Below are 26,653 nucleotides of genomic sequence, written 5' to 3' on the forward strand. Positions count from 1 at the left end.
TTTTTTTAAAATTTTAATTTTACTTAATTGTTTTTTTACACTCCAGATTTTATCCCCTTAAAAGTTCACCCTCTAACTGTTCCACATCCCATACCTTCCCCCCCCCCCGTCAAATCTCCACAAGGATGCCCCCTTCCTTCAACCCCTACCCTAATCCCTGGGGCCTCCCAATCCCTGGGGCCTCCAGTCTCTTGGGGGTTAGATGAATCTTCGCTGACTGAACCAAGACCAAACAGTCCTCTGCTTTAATATGTGCTGGGGCCTCATATATGCTAGTGTATGCTGCCTGGTTAGTGGTGCAGTGTCTGAGAGATCCCGGGGGGTCCAGGTTAATTGAGTCTGCTGGTCCTCTTACAGCATCATCTTCCTTCTCTTCTTCTTCCAGCTTTTCCCAAATTCAACCACAGGGGTCTACATTTTTCTGTACATTGGTTGGGTGTAAATATCTGTATCAGACTTTCTACTTCTTGTTGGGTCTTTCAGAGGGCAGTCATGATAGGCCCCATTTTGTGAGCACTCCACAGCCTCAATCAGTGTTAGTCCTTGGAGCCTCCCCTTGAGCTAAATCCACATTTGGGTCTGTCACTAGACCTCATTTTCCTCTGTCTCTTCTCCATTTTTGGCCCTTCAGTTCTTTCAGACAGGCACAATTATGGGTCAGAGTTTTTTATGGAATAGCAACCCCGCTCACTTGATGCCCTGTCTTTCTACTGGAGGTGGACTATACAAGTTCCTGCTTCCCACTGTAGGGCCTATCATCTAATGTTTCTCCCTTTGAATCCTGAGAGTCTCTCACCTCTCAGGTCTCTGACACATTCTGGAGGGTCCCCCCAACGTCCTACCTACCTAGGTTGCCTGTTTCTATTCCTTCTTCTGGCCTTAGGGCGTTTCACTTACCCAATTCCTGGTCATGCTACCTTCTTCCCCTCTCTGCCCCCTTTCCCACCCAGCTCCCTCCCTTCTGCCTTCCCTACTCCTATGATTGCTTTCTTCTCCCTCCCAAGTGAGATTGAAACATCCTCATTGGGCCTTTTGACTTGTTATTCTGTTTGAGTTCTGTGGATTACATCCTGGGTATCCTGTACATTTTTTTTTTTTTGGCTAATATCCACTTATTAGTGAGTACATACCATGCATGCCCTTTTGGGGCTGAGTTACCTCACTCAGGATATTTTCCAGTTTCATCCATTTGCATCCATATGGCATGGTGAGGCATTTTTTTTTCTGGCCAATTACATGCCTTGCAAGTATCATTTTAAGCCAATACAAAAAAAAATATCAATATACATGTAAATGTCCAATCTTAAACCTTACTGTTAAGTCTCTTATACTTTACTTCCATGTGCTCTAAGGTTTTAAAACACCCTTTGCATTTGTCAGCATACTCGGATCATTTGTTTCATGGAGATTAATCTTGTTTACTCAGGATATTATAAAGTCAATTAATTTATGACTTATGGATAAAGCAGTAGCTTTATCATGTAATTTATCCATAGGGGACTTTATTTAGCTGTGTCATGAAGAATAGATTACACTTTTCCTCACATGCATTTTATGACTGTTACCAAGTATCAAATGAACTAAGAACTATGATAGAGAAATAACTTTTGTACTGTGCACTCAGACATTATGGAAAGAATGGTATATCTTGCTGCAGTACAAGCAGGTAAAATGTCTCTCCTGCATTCTGTACTCAAAGCATGTAAGAAGCTGACTAAGTCAAATTTGGTTTGTTCAGAAGCTTTTCAATTCTTGGGTAATGATGGTATTTAAAATGCCTACTATGAGCATTTTCCATGGGCTTTCCACCAGACCATGGAAAATTAAATCAATGATAGTTCTTAAAGTCAATATTTACTATAGAACTATGTACAATAGATAAAAGAGTGAAGTGGTTTAGGTGTTCAACCACAGAGAAATGAATAAAGACAACGTGTTATACAGTAGAATCCATGAAGGCCATTTGTAAGAAAACTTATATAATCATATTAAGATAATTCAATGTGAGAAAGAAAAATACTGTATATTTTCTGTCACATATGGTCCCTAGAATATATAGGTTAATGTAAAAAAACTTTTTAAGAATCAATGAATAAAATAACATTGACAAAGAAAAATTAGAGTAACCTGCCTTCCCTGAACACGAGCTCATTTCTATTCTAACTTTGTAAATACAAAGGGAGAGTTGACTATCAACTAAAAATACCTTATAAACTGAACTTTTATATAAAGCTAAAAACAATTGTGGTTGAGAAACATGGAAATTTTGGAAATGAAATGAATTGTATCATTTTAATAATATGTGAGTTCAACAAGGAGCTATAGATATCCTATGGAGAATAAGATACCATTTCAAACCCACTAATGAGGCACTATACTCCAGTGGATATTCTAAAATCCGTGATCACACAGATGGCCCTGAATAAACTTGATAAACCACAAAAAGAGCAAGACAAGCAAACAAACAACCCCCCCCCCCAAAAAAAAACCCAAAATATTCCTGAAGATGAGAATGAGGCTTGGAGGGAGATGGGAGCATAAAAGGTGAGGGAGTCAGGAAATGGATTGACAGTAATGAGACAGCACATATATGAAATTGTCAAAGTACAACTCTCATTAAATATACATGTGTTTATATAAACATAGAGCATGAATAGAGGACGTCATCAGTATCTCAGTTAGCATGAACACAGAATTAAATATAAAGTGAGGATACACAGAGCTCAGAATTTCTGTCTTCAATGACAGTTCTCAAGAGGCTGAAAACAAAGAATTTTTTTCAAGGAATTCAAAGCTTTTTAATGTTTACTTTCTACTTTGTAGAGGAGCTTTTTAGATAGCTAAGCACTCATGACAGATTTCTGGTGTTCCAGAGGATGTAAATTGAATTCTAAGACCTCAGATCTGGTGAGGTGTAGGTGATGAAACTCTAGATCCAGAAGATCTAAGACTCTTCTATCCTCTGTGGGTTCTGCATTCATGTGAAGAGATCACATATTGTATATTCATACCATACAATTACAATATAATATTCATAAATAAATATTACTCAAATATTTTCTTAAGTGATTCCATATTATCCAATATTTCTAAGGCATAAATGCTATAGAAACATTGCAAGAGTGAAAATAAAGTAGGTTAGGAGCATGGAATAGCAAAAAAATAAAATTCTGAGCAAATATATGTGATACTGTCACTCTGTACATGCATGTATGTGTCATAATTTTCATTGTAACTTATAGACATACTATTTGAAATGAATAATAATGTCCATTTGTGGATGCAGAAATAAAATTAGAAACTTTGCAAAATCCTTCTTCTTAGATTTGGGAAGACCTTACACAAAAATAAATGTATTTGCCCTGGTAGAGTATGAATAATAACTAACCATTTTAAATCAAATGATGAAATTAATTTGAAAATCTGAAATATTTTAATGTTATGCTTTTATATTTAGGAGTCACAATACTGACCAGAAAAAAATACAATTCAAGCAAAACTGTCATGAACCTTACTATATATTCTAGCCAAATGTTGTTTCATCTATTAATCTCTCTGCCAGTATCTACCTTTGATTCTGCATCCTGAACAATACAGTGTTCATTGGGAATATATCTTAGAGTTCACAACTTTTCTGAGAGCACCTTTGACATCCTTGTTTCTCAGGCTGTAGATCAAAGGGTTCAGCATGGGAATTACTACAGTGTAGAACACTGTGGCCACTTTGTCAGCATCTCCACTGTTGTCTGAAGTAGAAGAACAATAAATGGAAAGGATCGTCCCATGGAAGACAATGATGACTGTGAGGTGGGAGGCACAGGTGGAAAATGCTTTGCGCCTCCCCTCTACAGAGCGCATTCTCAGGATGGTAATGAGGATAAACAAGTAGGAGGTGAAGATAACCACAATACTAAAGCTCTCATTGAAGGTGGCTACAACAAACAGCAGCACTTTATTAACAGTGACATCAGAGCAAGCAAGGCTCAAGAGAGGAGGCAGATCACAGAAGAAGTGATTGATCACATTTGACTTAAATGATGGGATCTCAAGGGCTAAGCACAAATGAATCAGAGAACACATTGATGCACACAGGTAGCATCCAGACACCAGTATCATACGGAGATTTGAGGACATGATAGCCGTATATAGTAGTGGGTTACAGATGGCTACAAAACGGTCATAGGCCATCACAGCCAGTAGGAAGACTTCAGTGACCACACATGTGCAAAACAGGTAGAATTGGACCATACATGCCAGGGATGATATGGCTTTGTCCTTATTGAAGATGTTAGCTAGCATTTTAGGCACAATGACGGAGGAGTAGCAGAAATCCACAAAGGACAGATGGCTGAGAAAAAAGTACATGGGGGTGTGAAGTTGAGAGCTGACCTGAATCAGTGCAGTCATTCCCAGGTTGGCCAGGGCGGTGACTCCATAAATGAGGAGAAAAAGCAAGGAGAGAACACCACTCAGCTCGGGGACATCTGAAAATCCCAGGAGGATGAACTGTGCCACAGTGCTGCAGTTTTCCTCATCCATCTGCTGCCTTTAAGTGTTGCTTGGGAAGAGAACTACATTATTCTTTATTTTATGATTGAAAATTTAGTTTAAACTCTTCTCAGATGGTAGGGTGTAGTATACATCTGAAAATATAAAGAACGTCTTCATATGAAATTTCACATTAACTAAAACCTTGAAAATAGAAGTAGTTAAACCCACGATTGAACTCAGAAGTCATACCAGAATTAAAATCTGTGGATTGTACTTAATTGTGTCAATTGATTTCGTCAAAATTGCAAACATGGACTTAAATTACACAGAAGCAGCATATAGTATCTTCCATTTTGTTACTTCACTGAACTCTAAAATTAGAAATCTATTTACCCTGATTTCTCATCTGCTAATATTGTAAATATTAGGCCTCTGGCAAAGTTCTCAGGTGATCTTCACTGAGTCTCCGGAGAAAATTACATAACTGATGTGGTAAATTATTTGCTCCTCTAATGTTTCTAACCTGGAAACAGGATTGATTTCTATATTATCATTTACCTAGGTGAAATAATAACACTGATGTAGAGGAATTTCAATCCAGCCACATATCTATTCTGGCAAGGCATCATATCCAGAGACCTTCTAGATGTGTATGATAAAGGTTGAATACAGACTGCCCACATACCTTTTACCCCTCACTCTGGAATAAAAATATTCCTTTAGAACACATATTTAATCTCAAACAATTTAGGGAAATTTAATTTGTAGAATGGAGCAACCTTCTTTGAATGTGATGTCCAATTAAGGGGCAGAAAAAAATTGAAGAATCAGAGAATAATTTGACATAATGAGTGATAAATAAGATATGCCAAACTCTCAAGAGTGTAGACAAGAGAGGGAGGTTATCTAAGAGAACAGTGCATCTCAGCCATTTGAGATTCCTCAGTTGAGAATTCTTTGTTTAGATCTGTACCTCATTTTTAATAGAGTTATTTGGTTCTCTAGAGTCTAACTTCTTGAATTCTTTGTATGTATTGGATATTAGCTCTCTATCAAATGGATATAGGGTTGGTAAGGTCTTTTCCTTGCGGTTGTGTCTTATTGTCAGCGTCTTTTGCCTTACAGAAAGCGTTTCAATTTTATGAGATCCTATTTGTCTATAGTTGATCTTAGAGTCTGAGCCACTCACACACTATATGAAGCTCAAGAAGGAAGACTAAAGTGTTGATTCTTCAGTCCTACTTAGATTGGTAACAAAATAATCACAGGGGCTAGAGGGAGGGAGGAACCTGGGAGGGAGAAAAGAGGGGAAGGGAAAAGGGGGCAGGATCAAGTGTGGGAGAAGACTCAGGAGAAATACAGGGGGTCAGGAAATTGAATGGAGGTATGTAGCAGCAGGGGATGGAAAACTGGAAGTTGCCACTAGAAATTCCCAGGTGCCAGAAAAACAAGAGGCTTCCATAATCCAACATGATGATGTTAGCTGAAATACCCAACAAAAGGGAAAAAAACCTGTAGAAACGATATCAAGAAGTTAGGAACAGCCTCTGTTTGAGGGATGGGGCCTCCCACACATCTCAAAACTACTAACCCAGAATTGCTCCTCAAAAGAAAATGCAAGGACAAAGAGTGAAGTAAAGACTGAAGGAAAGGCTATCCAGAGACTGCCTCACCCAGGGATCCATCCCTTCTGCAGACACTAAACCCAGATGCTACTCTTGATGCCAAGAAGCAGTTTCGGATAGGACCCTGATATAGCTGTCACTTGAGAGGCTCTGACAGAACCTGTCCAATATAGATGTGGATTCTCACAGATAACAATCGATCTGACCTCAGTAGAAGAGATAGGGGATGGACTGAAGGAGCTGAAGGAGTTTACAACCCCATAGAAAGAACAACAGTATTTCAACCAACTAGATCCCCTAGAATTCCCAGGGACTAAAACACCAACCAGAGTAAGAATGGAAGGACCCATTGCTCTAGTTGCATAGGTAGCTGAGGATTGCCTAATCTGCCATCAGTGGTATGGGAGGCCATTGTTCCTGTGGGGGAATGCTAGAAGGTGAGGTGGGAGTGGGTGGTGGTGGGGGGAGCATCCTCATAGAAGCAGGGGAAAAGACAGAAGGCAAAGGGGGTTTGCAGAGGGGAAACCAGGAAGGGGGATACAATTTAAATAAATAAAATAACAACCAAATAAAGAATAAAAAAGAGAGAACAGTGCAGAGATAGAGAGAGGAAGAGAGGGAGAGAGAGAGAGACAGAGACAGAGACAGAGACAGAGAGACAGAGACAGAGAGACAGAAACAGAGACAGAGAGACAGAGACAGAAGCAGAGACAGAGACAGAGACAGAGAGAGAGACAGAGACAGAGACAGAGACAGAGGCAGAGGCAGAGACAGAGACAGAGACAGAGACAGAGACAGAGACAGAGACAGAGACAGAGAGAAGAGAGAAGAGAGAGTTTTACCAGAACAGTTTTACAAAAACATGTGTCAGGTGAAGACAGAAGCGGCAAGCAAATGATAAAAAGCCAGGTTAGAACAGCTTGCCAGGGTTAGTTTCAGTCCAAACAGAGAAATTCAGTGAGAATCATTCAGTTTGGAGAGGAGTTTGGGCCAGAAAAGCAGAGTTGAGCCAGCCAGCCAGAATTCAGAAAGAACTAGAAATGGCGAGCTTATTTAGCAATAAGCCTTTGCGATGACAATTATTTCAGGAAAGTAAAATTGTAATTACATACTGATTCAATTGATTTTGGATTTAATTACAGACATGGTTCAGAGAATAAATACTCTTGAGTATTACCTCCAACTATATATATGTGACTGTTCAAATTTTTTGAAAAACATCTTTTTTTTTTTTTTTTTTTTTGAGACAGGGTTTCTCTGTGTAGCTCTGGCTATCCTGGAACTCACTTTGTAGACCAGGCTGGCCTCGAACTCAGAAATCTGTCTGCCTCTGCCACCCGAGTGCTGGGATTAAAGGCATGTGCCACCACGCTCTGCTTGAAAGACATCTGTTTTAAAAAACCAAATATGTTTCTTTGAATTTCTTGGAAAAATAATCAAAACTATAGAAAAATATCATTACAGAAATTGGCTAATGAAAATTGTTAATATGTAAACTGAAAATTCATAAATCAAGTGGAAAATTGAGAGTGATTATAAAACTTTTGGAATAGATATGAAAACATATATCATCTAATTTTCTAAATTTGTATAATTTCATGCACAAAATACAAGAGAGATTAAATAGAAGTAAAAAACATGATGGATAAAGGGCAAATATTATATCCATAATCAACAAACTTTGCTTTTAACTTTAAACATAAATAATTTATTCATATTATTTGAAAGAATTTTTAATGTAGTCAGATTCTAAAGCATGTTTTCAGATAATAGCTGTGATGGAAATTGATATAATTTAGATATTTGAATCTCAAAAATGTAGAAAGCCTTATTTGCCCACTTGTCAAGACCCTTGGTAGAAGCATTCATGAGGCATGGTGCTGGAGCACCAAATAGATATTTGTGGGAAGAAGAATGTAGAAAAGATCACAGACAAGGTTTTGTCAATTTATCTACTGATTTCAGAGACTTGAGGATGGATTCATTAATACTTATCATTCTCAACCAATGTCATTGTTCTGATATGAAAATGCTTCTTCCTTAAATGTCTTTCACTGACTTCCAAAGAAAACATAATTTTGACTATTGGAAAGTGGACTGGGGATGGATAAAGAATAAACTGTTTAAAAAAACAAGATTAAAGAGAACTTTAAAAATGAAACTAAAAATGTAAAAAAATGCAAATAAAATGCTTGACCAGCAACAGGATTAATGATGAAAACTATCTTGCACATTGCCTCCCAAGCACTGCCTCCTTGTTAGCAAGAGATTTGATAAAGGAGGATATTCACGAGAATCCAAGAACATTTCTTTTTGTTCAGATCATTTCCATTTTCTAGCTGTTGCAAATAGAGTGGCAGTAATAGTTACTGAGCAATTTTCTTATCAGAAGATATACTATGCAAGCTGGCAGGGGATAGAAGCAGAAACAGCCCTAGTCAGCTTTGATGACAATAATGCCAAAGATATCTTACAGGCATAATCGTACTACTCATGTTTTTGTAGTAACCAACAGATGCATGATTCAACTAAAGACTTATCTAACAAGAGAGAAATCAGGCTTGGTACTACACACCTAGGTAACTACCTTGTCTATTGATGGGAGCTGAGCAAGAGTTGAGGAAATGGAAAATGTTGAATGGAGGAAAGGGGAGGGTGATGTGATGCAATTATATTACAATGAAAGCATATTAACTTATATGTATTATATGTAATATTAAGGAAATAAAATATGTTTCTCTATGCCAGGGTGGTGAGGTAGAAGTGGGAGGGTTGGTGGGGAAGCACTCTTATAGAAGCAGAGGCAGGGAGGATGGGATAGGGGTTTTGTAGAGGGGAAACTGGGAAAGGGGATAACATTTGAAATGTAAATAATAATATAGCCAAAAAAATAAAGAAATGCATAATGTCTGTTAATATGTATGCAAATAAAAATGAAAAATTATTGCTAGACATACAATAGTCTCTCCTTTGTATAACATAATCCAAGATTCACATAACCACCATGACATTTTTTTTATATTCCACAATATATCTCTACTAAATTCAATGATTTTTTTTTACCAATTTTATTAACATAGATGGTGTATAAACTATGATACAATAAATAAGGGAATATTCTAAATATGAAATTGATCAGTTTGTAAATCCAAGTGACTTTATAGTAAAAATGTTGTCATGTTCTCAAAAATATCCCATAATGCTTTCTGTATCAGAGTTAGCTCCATTCAATTTCATGGCATATCTTACTATTGTCTTCTCTCTATAAATCCATTTTGACATATTTTTCATTTTTTATTATCTGTATATTTACAGAGCATAACATAAAAATTTGTTCTTCACTATTTTTCTTATTCAAATAGCAAAATTTTGTTCACTTCCGACTCTCAGATTTTACTCTCAGAGCAGTAATTATCCAATTTTTTTCCTGCAGATTAAACTTATAACATTTACTGCCAGGATTATCCACTGCCAAGGAATAAATATATTATTCTATGTGCATTCTCATGACATGTTATATAATAATGCACACTCTAGAAGCAAGGCATAAACTCAAAAAAGCAATTGTGTTTGGTTCAGTAGTTCCCTTTACAAATTCTTCTTTATGAGTGCAAATATATTATCCCAGAGAGGAAATAATTCAAAATTTGAGCTCTAAGAATCTATTATTTCAGTGTATTCCACCAAATACAATGTAGTTAAGCATATACTAACAACTCACCAATGAAACAAATATTGCAGACCTCTCTCTTCTCCTAAAGATGTCATTGTACAAAATGCCATAGTCTTTGTTTCACTGTGTATCCCTAAAGCTTATAATCCCAAATTTCTGAAAACAAGCAGCAGTCTCTGTAGGATATCAACATGACAGCAAGAATATATTCTCTCTTGAGATTCAATTATTCATGTAATGAGATATAAAATGGGAATATTATTAGTATGATTCATTGTATCTGAATGTAACATAATTAAGTTGAAGTTTCTTGGTAAACAATGTATACAACAACTAAGTTTTACCTCTGTGTAATATGTGAATAGATCGCATAGGATATGTTGTCTTATTTCAATACTATACCACTGACACAGTAAAGCGCCAAGTCACCGTAGCGTTTTCCCCAAATTGGAGAGAAGTGAGAATGAATATAGTGAGTCCCTTTTTAAAAATATTTTTAATATATATTTTCTTTATTTACATTTCAAATGCTATCCCCTTTCCTAGTTTCCCTCCCCAAAACCCCATATCCCCTCCCCCTCCTCTTATACCCTATTAATAAGCTAAAAATAGGAATTGTCATAGTGCAACTTTATCAAACTGAATGAGGTCAGCATTTATACCTATCTTAGGCTAAAAATATGTGAACTTTGTTGAAATAAGCAGTTGGTTAATAAATCTGAATGGCAATGGAAAGATGACAGCTGCTAAAGATTTGGGAGAGTAGACACCATGTGTATTGAGGGAGAGCATGCTATTGGCATACCTCATGATCTTTTCCCACGTTTGGTCTTTTCCTATTTATACAATGTTAATTTTAAATATGTGTGCTCAAAGCAACCTGTGTTATTTTCAGATATATCAAAGTGTTCAAAAAATGTATTAGTGTAATTCGGCTCAGATAATATTTCTAGTTCTCAATAGTCTATATATAGTTGCCTAAAATTAACATGAGGCTCTCTTAATTCTGAAGAAATTATCAAAATGGCCTTTTATACATTGTATCTTGACATGTTTTTTATTTTTTTCTCTTGTTCTTTAAGGTCACAAGATTTTCATTATTTATATCTCCTATGTAAACCACCACAATGATCAAAACATGAGCAAAATGCCCAAAGAATAAAACCATGAGAACCCCTTGTGTATTAACGATGATCACTGACTTTTTTGTTTTTCCTCAAGACAATTCAAATTATATGTTCATTTTATATAAAATATTCATATATTATGTATAACTTAGTTTATCAAATAAGTTTTGCTAAATTCAGGTGTAATTGGGCATAGAACATTCTCCAGTTTATTTTTAGTTGACGTTAGAGACACTGTTACACTATGTATGCCTCTTGAAAGACTGAGTTTCTCAACAGTAAAATGGAAGAGCATCCATATAGAGTAGTCCTGGTAGCAATGATGTACAGCATCCCATCAGATGTCATACATAAAGATTTTGGTGAATCTTAACTTGTCTTAGACCTAGAGACATGAGTGAGAAATATTTTAGGACTTGTCTTATTCTTTTAAAAATACTTGGTATTTCCTTTATAACCATTACCATTATAAGCTCACTATAAATGTACAACTTTATTATATTTTTATTATGGGTTTTCTTTTTTTTATATTATTCATTTTTTTGAAGAAATGTGGTTTAATGAATAGTGAGAAGTAAATATATCAGACCTGTTCTACCAAACTCTTTCTGCATTACCAAATTCTTAGGAATGTATATTTATATATTTGTTACAAGTAATGAACCAGTTTTGATTAATTGTTAACTATATTCCAGAGTTAATTTGTACATATATGTATATTGGAAATTTAATCTTTCCTTTTTTATAACACTTAGATTTATTTTAAAACGTACACTAAATTTCCTTTCTTCTTAGTGTCTCTTCATTGACTGGGGCAATATTATGAGTTATGTTTATATTTTATATTTGTGTGTGTAGTGATCATACAAAGAAGTAAGTTTTGTTATATTATTTATTAATAAATGTTTTCTTCACTGATATCATTCCTTAAACTTTCTTTTGTGTACAATTGTCTACACATGCTTGTTCCCTTCTCTGTAATAATCCTCCTTCCACATTTATGTAGAATATATTCTATTACCCTAATTTGATTCTGTTCCTGCCTACTTAAGATTGTTTGATCTTATATTACTCCTTTATACATTCATGAAAAACAAACAAATACATGTTCAAATTATAAATCCTTGAATCCATGATTTATATATGAGAGAAAATATTTAATGTTTGTATTTCAGACCTATTAATATAAACATTAATTTTATTCACCTTCTTTTTTGATTTTTTAAAATTAGGTATTTTCTTCATTTACATTTCCAATGCTATCCCAAAAGTTACCCATTCCCTCCCATCCCCACTCTCACTTCTCCCTGTCATTTCTCTATACTGAGGCATATAAAGTTTGCAAGACCAAGGGGCCTCTCTTACCAATAATGGCCAACTAGGCCATCTTCTGCTACATATGCAGCTAGACACACGAGCTCCGGGGTTAGTGGTTAGTTCATATTGTTGTTCTACCTATAGGGTTGCAGATCCCTTTAGCTCCTTGGGTATTTTCTCTAGCTCCTTCATTGGGGGCCCTGTGATCCATCCAATAGCTGACTGTGAGTATCCACTTCTGTGTTTGCTAGGCCCTGGCATAGTCTCACAAGAGACAGCTATATCAGGGTTCTTTCAGCAAAGTCTTGCTGGTGTATGCAATGGTGTAAGCATTTGGAGGCTGATTATGGGATGGATCCCGGGTGTGGCAGTCTCTAAATGGTCCATCCTTTCGTCTCAGCTCCAAACTTTGTCTCTATAATTCCTTCCATGGGTTTTTTTGTTCCCAATTCTAAGAAGGGGCAAAGTGTCCACACTTTGGTCTTCATTCTTCTTGAGTTTCATGTGTTTTGCAAATTTTATCTTGTATCTTGGATATTCTAAGTTTCTTGGCTAATATTCACTTATCAGTGAGTACATATCATGTGAGTTCTTTTGTGATTGGGTTACCTCACTCAGGATGATACCCTCCAGGTCCATCCATTTGCCTAGGAATTTCATAAATTCATTCTTTTTAATAGCTGAGTAGTACTCCATTGTGTAAATATGCCACCTTTTCTGTGTCCATTCCTCTGTTGAGGGACATCTGGGTTATTTCCAGCCTTTGACTCTTATAAATAAGGCTGCTATGAACATAGTGGAACATGTGTCCTTCTTACCAATTAGAACATCTTTGGCATATATGCCCAGTTATTCACCTTCTTACAAAGAATATAATTATATTCTTTACATTGAATAAAATTTTATTTTCTAAAATATATAACATATATGTACTCATCTGTCAGTTGGACTTTATGCTCATTCTTATCCTTGCTTTTGAGAGTAGTGTCAATAAACATGAATATGCAATAAACATGAATATGGCTGTTGTAGGATAGAGTTGGTTGGGTATATACCAAGATATGGAGGGAAATTGGGAGCCATAGAAGTAGTAGAAACTTTATTCAGAATGTATTATATAGGAGAAGGATCTATTTGCAATTTTAAAAAACATGAGTTGAAGTTTGTTTATTTGAATCCAAGACTTACATATGAGAGAAAATATTTAATGTTTGTATTTCAACAACATTAAGAATAATTAAGTATAAGAATATTAAGAGATGTTTTCTATTTTCACTATTTATTTTGTTCTGTTATGATTGGATTATTATTTGTTTACATTTTTCTTACTACTACATTTTCAAGTTTCTGGATTATTAGTTTTATTGTTGAGAGTTGAAATAACATATTGATGTCTCATGCTTACAGTGAATTCACTATTGAGAGAAGGCTAGCCACAAACATATTCTGATTATCCAAACATTTTCATAGCAAATAAGTACATGAAACAATTATATTTAGTAAGAACATAAAACAATAACATATTGATAAGAAAATGACATTGTGAAACTCATATCTTTGAATATTCATTTAATTATCAGGAATTGTAAGGGAAGAAGACACATTGTTAGATTTTTATTTATTTATTTTTTTTATAAAATGTGACCATCTCTACCCCAAGCAAGCATGATAAAATAAATTTAAACTGTTTTGTTTCACTTTTTAAAAAAGGAAAGTAAACATGTATTTATTCATCAGAAGGCACTAGTAGCAGACAAAAAATAATAACTGCATTCAAGTCAAGCTTACTGCGTTTATTGACATTATTTAGAGGACCATGTCTGAGGAATAAACTCGAAGCCAGCCATGTCACTGAAAACCTTTGTTCATGAAGGCGCATCTCCAGATACATGGGATTCAGCTAGGAGATCTCCACTGTTTCTAACACAGACCTCACCTTGGCTGTGAACTTGAAATTTCTATGGCTATACACACAGAAGAGGAATAAAACAGAACCATTGGAAGATAGAATTCGTGATACCTGCATGGATTGAGGTGGCCATGAACTGGCCAGTCAGGAAGTCCTTTCTCCCAACCAATCATTGCTGCTTGTACAACCTTTGGGAGATATAATTTGATTTCTCTTTTCTGTGTCTTACATCAACATCAGTATTAAATAAAAGGTAGACAGGACTACAGAAGCCCTGACTGGGGATGTCAGAATTTCATTTAATCCAGTATAGCAGTAAAAATTTTGGTTGAGTCCATCACAATCTCTCTCTCACTGCCTTACTTGATATTTATTAAAATATACTAAATATATGTTATTTAAATGCTTATTATTGGCAAGCACATGCATACAGATATGTAATTACACATCAACAAGATAATATTTGCACTCAAAAAACACTTTTAGGATAACTGATATAATATCAATATTCTTATATATTTGAATATATATGAGTAAAATCCATTCCTCAGTGGAAGTTGTATGCAAAATGAATATTTGTTTTACAAAAGAAATTTATAGTTTTTGTGTAGTTTGTAAAAGTTTCTTCCTATCATTCTGTAATCAATTACAGTATTCCTTTTTTCCAAAATATTTACAGAACTTATTTTCTGTATCATCCAATAGTCAGATTCATCCTTGTCACCCTATTTTGTGTCTGCATTTTTGTAGGCAAGCATTAGATCTCATATTTACAGTGAGTTCTATTTTATGTGAGAATGAAAACCTTTTAACATTTCAAAAGATGCTTCTCTGTCCTGAATATTTGATATTAATAGAAGATAGAATAATATATTTTTGATATAAGTGTTTCCAGATGGCAATTATAAAAACAAGTAATCTAAATATTGTATTTCAAGCTATACAACCCAATCTGGAATGAAATGCTAAAATAAAGAAAAATCATTGTTTCTATTTAGAAGCTTAAAAAAACAAAACTCTAAGTTTTGAGGACCTAACTCTAAGTTTTGTTTTTTCTAAACTAAACCCAAAATTTATCCATGCATAATATTATCTCTACAAATTGTAAAAGTATATTTAAGATCATTCATGAAGACAGTTTATGTATTCACAAAGACCTCAAAATAATGTAATATCCAAATGAGAAATTACTTCAGTCCAAACTTCTGACAATTTAATTGTGTCTATCATTCTTAACACATGAGATAAGGGTCATTATTTTTCTAATTGTATCTTGGACATCCTTATTTCTCAGACTATAGATTATGGGGTTAAGCATGGGGATCACCACTGTGTAAAACACAGAGCCCACTTTGACTGTGAGCCTGGAATTCTTAGAGTTGGGCACACAAAAAAGGAATAAAATGGTACCATGGAAGATAGTGATGGCTGCCAGGTGGGATGCACAGGTGGAGAAAGCCTTACGACGCCCACTGGCTGAACGCATCTTAAGGACAGTGACAACAATGAACAGGTAAGACAGCAGAATAAGGAGTAATGTGCTGACAGCATTAAATGTGGCAAAGACAAACAGCAGTAATTGACTGATGAGAGTATCAGAGGAAGAAAGGGCTAGCAGTGAAGAGAGTTCACAGAAGAAGTGATCGATCCTATTGACACCATGAAAAGATAATTGCACAGTAGAACACGTCAGTGTCAAGGAACATGTGAACCCCCATGCGTAGGATCCCACCACCAGTGTGATACAGAGTTTCTGGGACATGGCTACTGTGTAGAGCAGAGGGTTACAGATAGCCACAAATCGGTCATATGCCATAACCACTAATAAAAAGGCTTCAGTTACTACAAAGACACAAAATAAAAAATATTGTACTATGCATTCTACAAATGAAATGGTTATGTCTTTTGCAACAAGGTTCACCAGCATCTTGGGAGCAATGATGGAAGAATAGCAGAAATCCACAAAGGAGAGGTGGCTGAGGAAGAAGTACATAGGGGAATGCAGTTGGGGATTAATTCTGATCACGAGGATCATACCAATATTTCCTACCACAGTGATGCTGTAAATGACGAGAAACACCAAGAAGAGAGGGACTTTAAGGTCAGGATAATCTGAGAAGACCAAGAGGGTGAAAATAATCCCACTATTGTTTTTTTCAGACAGTATCATTGTGTGCCTGTAAGAGTATGAAGATTAGCCCTGAAAATGAGAAAAAAAAATAGAAATAGGTTAATGAGGAAGCACATTTTTGCATATGAAACCTGTAGGATAAGTAAAGTGTGCATTGCCTGTGTACTTGATTCCTCAGACAGACTATAGGCGATTTTTAAAAAGGGTTATAGCTCTAATAAAATCATCACAATTGTAATTTCTTCTTAAAATCCATCGGATTAAACTACAAATCCTTCCCTATTTTTGTTCTGATTATATGATAATAAGATTGTATTACTCTTATTTTAACTTAATTAAATTTCTTAGAATAGCTCTATAAATTCCAAAATGACAGGACTTAATGTAAATGTAGATACTGATTATCTTAAATTGGTATTCAGTATTACAACTTGGAAATGTATCAACTATATATCCTATCTTTACACAATCTTAACAATTTTTGTGTTGTGCTTCTTTGGTTATATTTTGTGTCACTTTATTCTTTGTTACTTAGTACATTTTAAAATCAGATGCATGCTAATCATTTTCTGTTATTATCCTTTTTACTTCAGACAGTTCTAATTATTAATAATTCCACATGGAATAATAAAAATTGAGCAGAGATTTTATTTCGTAGTAGTAGTATTTTACTTCTTTATAGTCACTGATAGCATTCAAGGCAGAAAAAATTGACTTTCTCACTAGCATACATATAGAGACCATCTACATATTTAGATCTACATCTCTGATCCTCATACAGTTAGCCACATATTCATTTCCATAAGTCAGAATAATTCATGTTCTAGGCCCAGATAATGACATTCTTCTTATTTAATGATCATCTTGTTGAGTGAAAGAAACTAATCTTGGGGAAAAATCAGAGCATCTATAATAGAAAATTTTTATGCTTATACATTTATACCATTGCTAAGAATAAGCACAAGAAAATGCAAGGCAAGGGGAGGTTTATTCTAAGAAAAAAGTTCTCATGAAGACTGACAGAAGTTTCACATTTCTAAGTAAGTTTGTTTGCTTCCTTTTTCAAATGTTTTCCTGTATTTTTATTCTCCCTTCAAAATAGTTAATATCTGTCCTTCAATTATCTGAGAATGAGGAAAATGAAAAACAAACAACAAACTAATATAGCATTATACAGGAAAATTATGGAAAATAGGTTAGTAAGTAACAAAAATAACCCAAAATTTTTCATCATATTATTTCCTTGAAGGTCAATCATCAGATTCAGCCTTATCCAGAACATGTACCTCTTTGATTTCTGGTAATATCTCTAGGGTTACATAGACCATGATATAGTTTCAGAAAAATCTATTGACAAAGAAGTCACAATATATAAAAAAGTAAGTCACACATTTGTCCTTTCCCCTATTATACTCCTGAATTTGACTTAACACAGCCTATTATTAAGGTAAGGATTCTAGTTGTCATATGCATTTATTCACAGTGTGATTCATTTTACTAAGCATTTCAACTCCTGTCATCCTACTTTGCAGAGAACACAGTAGCTTCAGCAGCATAGTGCAGTTATTATATTGCTATCAAATGGTGTTAATCTTTCTTATAATCTTTCCTCATGTAGATTACTTGTTTCTTTGCTTCTGGAACTCGTAATTCTAATAGAAATTTATAATTATGTCATAATTCTAACAGATATAGGTACTTTTGAGAGTTTTCTCTAGAAAAGACTTTCCCAAATCTATTTGTTTGTTTAATTAACATAAGCAAACAGCTTTTTCTTATGAAAATTTCCACCACACTTTATTTCCGTGACCCTCCTGTCTTCATCTTATCACCATGTCTGTTCTAATCTATCCCCAGTGTGCCTCTCCACTTTCACCCACAAGGGTTTTATTACTCTCACACATTTTCTAAAATCTTCTTTTCTTCTTTCATTATTTCTCATAAAGAATTACATGTTTTATCTTCTCTGTGATTCTACCCACTTGCAAAAGTTACACACACATTTTTCAGGTTTTCCCTTCTGTTCTATCCTCATATCCCATTTGACCTTCTTTACCTGAGTCTTGAGAAGCATGGCTGAGACACTCACAAAAGCTCAGCAAAAAGACAGAAATCCTTTTCTTTATTATTCAGAAAAAAAAAAAAAAACTACACCAAACGTTGGAAGCAACAATGGCTGGGCTCTTCCCTTCAAAAATGTCTTGCTGATTGAAATGAGGGAGAGAGAGAGAGAGAGAGAGAGGGAGAGAGAGAGAGAGAGAGAGAGAACACAAATCTTTCTTCTTTCTTTTGGATCTTGAACCTTATTGTAAAAATTGTAGGATGTCTTTTGTCTGCAAGAGACACCTTATATGAATAATTACAGCGTTGGCGATGCACAAACTTTTGGGACAATCTAGTCCCATTCTCCTGAGATCATTAAATCGGCAGTGGGAATTAATTACCTCATTCGATGTAATTTTTGTAAATCAGTGATTGTGAAATTTTTTGTTTAACTTTTTAAAGAAAATAAACATAAAATTTTAATCTTGATTAAGAAATAGTTGTTTCAACCACCTCCCCGGTCAGAGGACAGGTGTCCACCCGGCCAGGGAGGCTTTTGCCTCAGGAACTGCTGAGGCCATCTTGGTTCCGGGACTCCACCTAAAAGTAGTCTGCACAGGTGAGAGTGTGCACACAGACAGCTAACACCTTTTGTGACAGGCCAACACAACACAGCTTCTGGGAAGGGTTCTGTTTTGGGCCTTCATCTTCGGCCAGAAGGGAGGTCCGAACGCCAGATATCTGTACACCTTCCCTGTAAGAGGAGAGCTTGCCTGAAGAGTGCACTGACCACTGAAACTCAGAGGAGAGAGCTAGTCTCCCGGGTCTGCTGATAGAGAGTAACAGAATCACCAGAGGAACAATCTCTAAACAGAGACAACTATAACAACTAACTCCAGAGATTACCAAATGTTAAAAGGTAAATGTAAGAATCTTACTAACAGAAACCAAGACCACTCACCATCATCAGAACACAGCACTCCCACTTCACCCAGTCCAGGGCACCCCAACACACCCAAAAACAAGACCCGGATTAAAAAGTATATCTCATGACGATGGTAGAGGACATCAAGAAGAACATTAATAACTCACTTAAAGAAATACAGGAGAACACTGCTAAACAGATAGAAGACATTAAAGAGGAAGCACAAAAATCACTTAAATAATTGAAGTAAAACACAACAAACAGGTGATGGAATTGAATAAAACCATCCAAGATCTAAAAAGGGAAGTAGACACAATAAAGAAAACACAAAGTGAGGCAATGCTGGAGATAGAAACCCTAGAAAAGAAATCTGGAACCATAGATGTGAGCATCAGCAACAGAATACAAGAGATGGAAGAGAGAATTTCAGGTGCAGAAGATTCCATACAGAACATCTGCACAACAATAAAAGAAAATGGAAAATGCAAAAAGATCCTAACTCAAGACATCCAGGAAATCCAGGACACAACGAGAAGACCAAACCTACGGATAATAGGAGTAGATGAGAATGAAGATTTTCAACTCAAAGAACCAGCAAATATCTTCAACAAAATTATAGAAGAAAACTTCCCAAACCTAAAGAAAGGCATGCCCATGAACATACAAGAAGCCTACAGAACTCCAAATAGACTGGACCAGAAAAGAAATTCCTCCCGATACATAATAATCAGAAGAACAAATGCACTAAGCAAAGATAGAATACTAAAAGCAGTAAAGGAGAAAGGTCAAGTAACATATAAAGGTAAGCCTATTAGAATTACACCAGATTTTTCACCAGAGACTATGAAAGCCAGAAGAGCCTGGTCAGATGTTATACAGACACTAAGAGAACACAAATGCCAGCCCAGGCTACTATACTCGGCCAAACTCTCAATTGCCATAGATGGAGAAACCAACGTGTTCCATGACAAAATCAAATTCACACATTATCTTTCCATTAATCCAGCCCTTCAAAGGATAATGACAGAAAAAAACCAATACAAGGATGGAAACCACATCCTAGAAAAAGCAGGAGGTAATCCCTCAACAAACTTAAAAGAAGACAGCCACAAGAACAGAACGCCAACTTTAACATCAAAAATAACAGGAAGCAACAATTACCTTTCCTTAATATCTTTTAATATCAATGGGCTCAACTCCCCAATAAACAGACATAGACTAACAGACTGGCTATATAAATAGGACCCAACATTTTGCTGCTTACAGGAAAGTCATCTCAGAGAAAAAGATAGACATTACCTCAGAATGAAAGGCTGGAAAACAATTTTCTAAGCAAATGGTCTGAAGAAACAAGCTGCAGTAGCCATTCTAATAACTAATAAAATCGACTTCCAACCCAAAGTCATCAAAAAAGACAAGGAGGGGCACTTCATACTCATCAAAGGTAAAATCCTCCAAGATGAACTCTCAATTCTGAATAACTATGCTCCAAATACAAGGGCAGTACATTCACTAAAGACACTTTAGTAAAGCAGAAAGCACACATTGCACCTCACACAATAATAGTGGGAGACTTCAACACACCACTTTCATCAATGGACAGATCATAGAAACAGAAACTAAATAGGGACACAGTGAAACTAACAGAAGTTATGAAACAAATGGATCTGACAGATATCTACAGAACATTTTATCCTAAAACAAAAGGATATACCTTCTTCTCAGCACCTCATGGTATCTTCTCCAAAATTGACCACATAATTGGTCACAAAACAAGCCTCAACTTATACAAAAATATTGAAATTGTCTCTTGCATCCTATCAGATCACCATGGACTAAGGCTGATCTTCAATAACAAAATAAATAATAGAAAGCCAACATTCACGTGGAAACTGAACAACACTCTTCTCAATGATACCTTGGTCAAGGAAGGAATAAAGAAATAAATTAAGGACTTTTTGGGGTTTAATGAAAATGAAGCCACAACATACCCAAACTTATGAGACACAATGAAAGCATTTCTAAGAGGAAAACCCATAGCTCTGAGTGCCTCCAAAAAGAAACTAGAGAGAGCACACATTAACAGCTTGAAAACACACCTAAAATCTCTAGAACAAAAGGAAGCAAATTCACCCAAGAGGAGTACATGGCAGGAAATAATCAAACTCAGGGGTGAAATCAATCAAGTGGAAACAAGAAGAACTATTCAAAGAATCAAATAAACAAGGAGCTGGTTCTTTGAGAAAATCAACAAGATAGACAAACCCTTAGCCAGACTCACTAGAGGGCACAGGGAAAGCATTCTAATTAACAAAATCAGAAAAGAAAAGGGAGACATAACAACAGATTCTGAAGAAATCCAAAATATCATCAGATCCTTCTACAAAAGGCTATATTCAACAAAACTGGAGAACCTGGATGAAATGGACAAGTTTCTAGACAGATACCAGGTACCAAAGTTGAATCAAGATCAGGTTAATGATCTAAACAGCTCTATATCCCCCAAAGAAATAGAAGCAGTCATTGATAGTCTCTCAACCAAAAAAAAGCCCAGGACCAAATTGGTTTAGTGCAGAGTTCTATCAGACCTTCAAAGAAGATCTAATCCCAGTTCTTGACAAACTATTCTACAATATAGAAACAGAAGGTACTCTACCCAACTCATTCAATGAAGCCACAATTACTCTGATATTAAAACACAGAAAGATCCACCAAAGATAGAGAACTTCAGACCAATTTCCCTTATGAATATTGATGCAAAAATCCTCAATAAAGTTCTTGCTAACTGAATCCAAGAACACATCAAAACAATCATCCATCATGACCAAGTAGGTTTCATCCCAGGGATGCAGGGATGGTTCAATAAAAGGAAATCAATTAACATAATCCAGTATATAAACAAATTCAAAGACAAAAAAACACATGATCATCTCGTTAGATGTGGAAAAAGCATTCGACAAGATCCAACACCCATTCATGATAAAAGTCAGGAATTCAAGGCCCATACCTAACCATGATGAAAGCAATCTACAGCAAACCAGTAGCCAACATCAAAATAAATGGTGAGAAGCTTGAAGCAATCCCACTCAAATCAGGGACTAGACAAGGCTGTCCACTCTATCCCTACCTATTCAACATTGTACTTGAAGTCCTAGCCAGAGCAATTAGACAACAAAAGGAGATCAAGGGGATACAAATTGGAAAGGAAGAAGTCAAAATATCACTTTTTGAAGATGATATGATAGTATATATAAGTGACCCTGAAAATTCCACCAGAGAACTCCTAAGCCTGATAAACAGCTTCAATGAAGTAGCTGGATATAAAATTAACTCACACAAGTCAATGGCTTTCTCTATACAAAGGTTAAACAGTCTGAGAAAGAAATTAGGGAAACAACACCTTTCTCAATAGTCACAAATAATATAAAATACCTTGGCATGACTCTAACTAAGGAAGTAAAAGATCTGTATGATAAGAACTTCAAGTCTCTGAAGAAAGAAATTAAAGAAGATCTCAGAAGATGGAAAGATCTCCCATGCTCATGGATTGGCAGGATCAACATTGTAAAAATGGCTATCTTGCCAAAAGCAATCTACAGATTCAATGCAATCCCCATCAAATTTCCAACTCAATTCTTCAACGAATTAGAAAGAGCAATTTGCAAATTCATCTGGAATAACAAAAAACCTAGGATAGCAAAAACTCTTCTCAAGGATAAGAGAACCTCTGGTGGAATCACCATGCCTGACCTAAAGCTTTACTACAGAGCAATTGTGGTAAAAATTGCATGGTACTGGTATAGCAACAGACAAGTAGGACACTGGAACAGAATTGAAGACCCAGAGATGAACCCATACACCTATGGTCATTTGATCTTTGACAAGGGAGCTAAAACCATCCCGTGGAAAAAAGACAGCCTTTTCAACAAATGGTGCTGGCACAACTGGCGGTTATCATGTAGAAGAATGCGAATTGATCCATTTCTAACTCTTGTACTAAGGTCAAATCTAAGTGGATTAAGGAACTCCACATAAAACCAGAGACACTGAAACCTATAGAGGAGAAAGTAGGGAAAAGCTTCAAAGATATGGGTACAGGGGAAAAGTTTTTGAATAGAACAGCAATGACTTGTGCAGTAAGATAGAGAATCGACAAATGGGACTTCATAAAGTTGCAAAGCCTCTGCAAGGCAAAAGACACCGTCAATAAGAAAAAAGACCACCAACAGATTGGGAAAGGATCTTTACCTATCCTAAATCAGATAGGGGACTAATATACAATATATATAAAGAACTCAAGAAGGTGAGCTCCAGAAAATCAAATAACACCATTAAAAAATGGGACTCAGAGGTGAACAAAAAATTCTCACCTGAGGAATGCCGAATGGCAGAGAAGCACCTGAAAAAATGTTCAACATCCTTAATCATCAGGGAAATGCAAATCAAAACAACCCTGAGATTCTACCTCACACCAGTCAGAATGGCTAAGATCAAAAATTCAGGTGACAGCAGATGCTGGCAAGGATGTGGAGAAAGAGGAACACTCCTTCATTGTTGGTAGGATTGCAAGCTTGTACAACCACTCTGGAAATCAGTCTGGCGGTTCCTCTGAAAACTGGACATAGTAATACCAGAGGATCCCGCAATACTTCTCCTTGGCATATATCTAGAAGATGTCCCAACCTGTAAGAAGGATACATGCTCCACTATGTTCATAGCAGCCTTATTTATAATAGCCAGAACCTGGAAAGAACCCAGATGCCCCTCAACAGATGAATGAATACAAAAATGTGGTACATCTACACAATGGAGTACTACTCAGCTATTAAAAAGAATGAATTTATGAAATTCCTAGGCAAATGGATGGACCTAGAGGGCATCATTCTGAGTGAGGTAACCCAATCACAAAGGAACTCACAATATATGTGCTCACTGATAAGTGGATATTAGCCCAGAATCTTAGGATACCCAAGATATAAGATACAATTTGCTAAATGCATGAAACTGAAGAACGAAGACCAAAGTGTGGACACTTTGCCTTTTCTTAGAATTGGGAACAAAACACCCATGGAAGGAGTTAAAGAGAAAATGTTTGAAGCTGTGACGAAAGGATTGACCATTTAGAGACTGCCATATCCGGGAATCCATCCCATAATTAGTTTCCAAACGCTGACACCATTGCACACACTAGCAAGATTTTGCTGAAAGGACCCAGATAGAGCTCTGTCTCGTGAGACTATGCCAGGGCCTAGCAAACACAGAAGTGGATGCTCACAGTCTGCTATTGGATGGATCACAGGGCCCCTAATGGAGGAGCTAGAGAAAGTACCCAAGGAGCTAAAGGGATCTGCAACCCTAGAGGTGCAACAACATTATGAACTAACCAGTACCCCTGAGCTCTTGTTTCTATCTGCATAGGTATCAAAGATGGCCTAGTCGACCATCACTGGAAAGAGAGTCTCATTGGACTTGCAAACTTTATATGCCCCAGTACAGGTGAATGTCAGGGCCAAAAAGTGGGAGTGGGTGGGTAGGGGAGGGGGAGAGGGCATGGGGGACTTTTGGGATATCATTGGAAATGTAAATGAGGAAAATACCTAATAAAAATAAAAAATACCTAAAAACCTTTAATCTTGTGTTTTAAAAATTATATCACTATTTTTACTGTGATTTTAAAAATTTCTCTCATTTTTACTTGAATTGGATTTCTCTTTATTATTACCTATATTTGTGTCATATTCATATGTCTTTTGCCTTCATTTTATCTATTCATCACATGTCCACAGTACCAAAGGGACCAGAAAATGGGGTCATGTAATCTGGTATAGTAGTATCCTACGGTTGTTAGCCACTATGTGTGTTCTAGGAAGTGCTCTTAATCATAAAGCCATCTGTGTATCTTCAAGTGTATGTCGAGTTTTAATTACAATTCCTGAAACTGTAGTTAAATAGCCATTTATCTTATATCTTTCTGTCACTGATATTGGCTTTATTGTGACAAATTCCCATCTTAGGACTATCATAGTCAGCAAACTCAATGCTTACCAACATTGCTTTTCAGGTGCTTCAGACTCTCTTTTGTTTCATTCAATCCTTAATTGCTCATGATTAAGTCATTCAGCTAGCCTATGTTTGTGTAATTTACTTACCCCAAAACAATTTTCAGTATCAATTAAATTCTAAAAAAACTCAATACAATTCTTCACAAGTACTGAAAGGACAATTCTCCATGTGGAAAACAAAAACAAAAACAAACAAACAAACTAACAAACAAAACCCAACCAACCAACCAAACAAAAAACCAGCATATTTTAAACTATTATAAACAATGAGCTGTTGGAGGTATCATCCATTGTGATCTAAGTGATGAAAGCCAGAAAGTCATCACATGGCAGATCTCACATGACAGATTTATTGGGGAGGTGCCGTATACAGAGGCTGCCTCTTAGGGAAGGTGGAGCGAAAAGGACAGTCCATAGAGGAGGCACTGGCTTTTGATAAGGACATATAGAGCTTGTGTATAAAGAGAGTATGTGACTTTGTCTGTGGAAAGGTGTTAGAGTGCGGCAGTTAGAAATCATGTTTCCTGCTGTCCCTAGGTCCCTGGGGCAGGCAAAGGAGATGTCTGGTTGCTAAAATCATTATCCCTAATTTCCAATTAACTATAAAGTGTTGAAGTCTGGCCCCCAACCCTATCAAGCATATCTGAAATCATTATGTTCCATGCTTGCCATCTATTTCATACTGTTGCTGTAATATCCCTGCCAGTCATTCTCTCTCTCTCTCTCTCTCTCTCTCTCTCTCTCTCTCTCAGACACACACACACACACACACACACACACACACACACACACACACACACACACACACAAACTTGACTCAGAGCAATGTCAGTCTAATCACATATCCTGTTATTTTATGTATGAGGGTTGTTAAGATTAAGAAATTCCAGAATGCTTTATATAGGACTCATCAAATTAAAGGTAAATATGAATTGTTATGTCTAAAATGGCATGAGTCAGTGCCAACCACTGGTAGCATTTCCTGCACCTGCATCGGAGCTCATTGTGGTTTTGAGAACTTAGCCTTTATAAGCTGACAGAAAAATATGTTCTGTGCCATACACTCAGCCACCAAATATTGAACAACAGCCCTGGTCTATCAGTCAGAGGCTCTGTGTTCAAGAACCATTTCTGTCTGAAATCTATGTTTGTGTGGTTTGTTGGTGACTCTTGGACCACATTATAGAACAAGTAATAAAAGCTGCATAATATTGACAAAGAAACAAACACATCAATTAGTGGATTCTAATTGAAATCCCAGACATAAATTCAAACATATATGAACATGTGATTTTTTTATGATGAAACAAGAAATACATAATTGTTAAAAGACAGCATCTATAACAAAAG

At 36.0% G+C, this 26,653-nt stretch overlaps 2 protein-coding genes across 3 annotated transcripts; both read right to left on the reverse strand.

Moving 5' to 3' along the window:
* Positions 1–3,600: 3,600 nt before the first annotated feature.
* On the reverse strand, positions 3,601–9,906 carry Olfr1157 (olfactory receptor 1157). 2 transcript variants are annotated; one of them, NM_146849.2, is made up of 2 exons: positions 9,838–9,906; positions 3,601–4,643 (listed from the first exon to the last, which is right to left on the reverse strand). In NM_146849.2, the coding sequence occupies exon 2, from the start codon at positions 4,537–4,539 to the stop codon at positions 3,601–3,603; it is 939 nt and encodes a 312-aa protein (NP_667060.2). In that variant the 5' UTR covers positions 4,540–4,643; positions 9,838–9,906. The 2 variants fall into 2 exon arrangements, with proteins under 2 accessions (NP_667060.2, XP_017174033.1); XM_017318544.1 differs by lacking the exon at positions 9,838–9,906 and adding an exon at positions 8,108–8,130 and having other exon boundaries at positions 3,601–4,519.
* A 5,449-nt stretch (positions 9,907–15,355) lies between these two features.
* Olfr74 (olfactory receptor 74) lies at positions 15,356–16,312 on the reverse strand. The gene has a single exon (NM_054091.2). It carries the CDS (start codon positions 16,310–16,312, stop codon positions 15,356–15,358), a length of 957 nt encoding a protein of 318 aa, NP_473432.2.
* Between the last annotated feature and the right edge of the window lie 10,341 nt (positions 16,313–26,653).

The sequence above is a fragment of the Mus musculus genome, chromosome 2 (assembly GCF_000001635.26).
Source record: "Mus musculus strain C57BL/6J chromosome 2, GRCm38.p6 C57BL/6J".
Taxonomy (NCBI): Eukaryota; Metazoa; Chordata; class Mammalia; order Rodentia; family Muridae; genus Mus; species Mus musculus.

Excerpts from the sequence above, each read along its gene's own strand:
- Olfr74 (NM_054091.2), bottom strand. The coding sequence starts at position 16,312 with ATGATACTGTCTGAAAAAAACAATAGTGGGATTATTTTCACCCTCTTG.
- Olfr1157 (XM_017318544.1), bottom strand. The coding sequence starts at position 8,130 with ATGACATTGGTTGAGAATGATAA. Across the intron at positions 4,520-8,107 it reads ACATTGGTTGAGAATGATAA|CACTGTGGCACAGTTCATCC; the intron begins GTATTAATGAAT and ends GGAAAACTGCAG.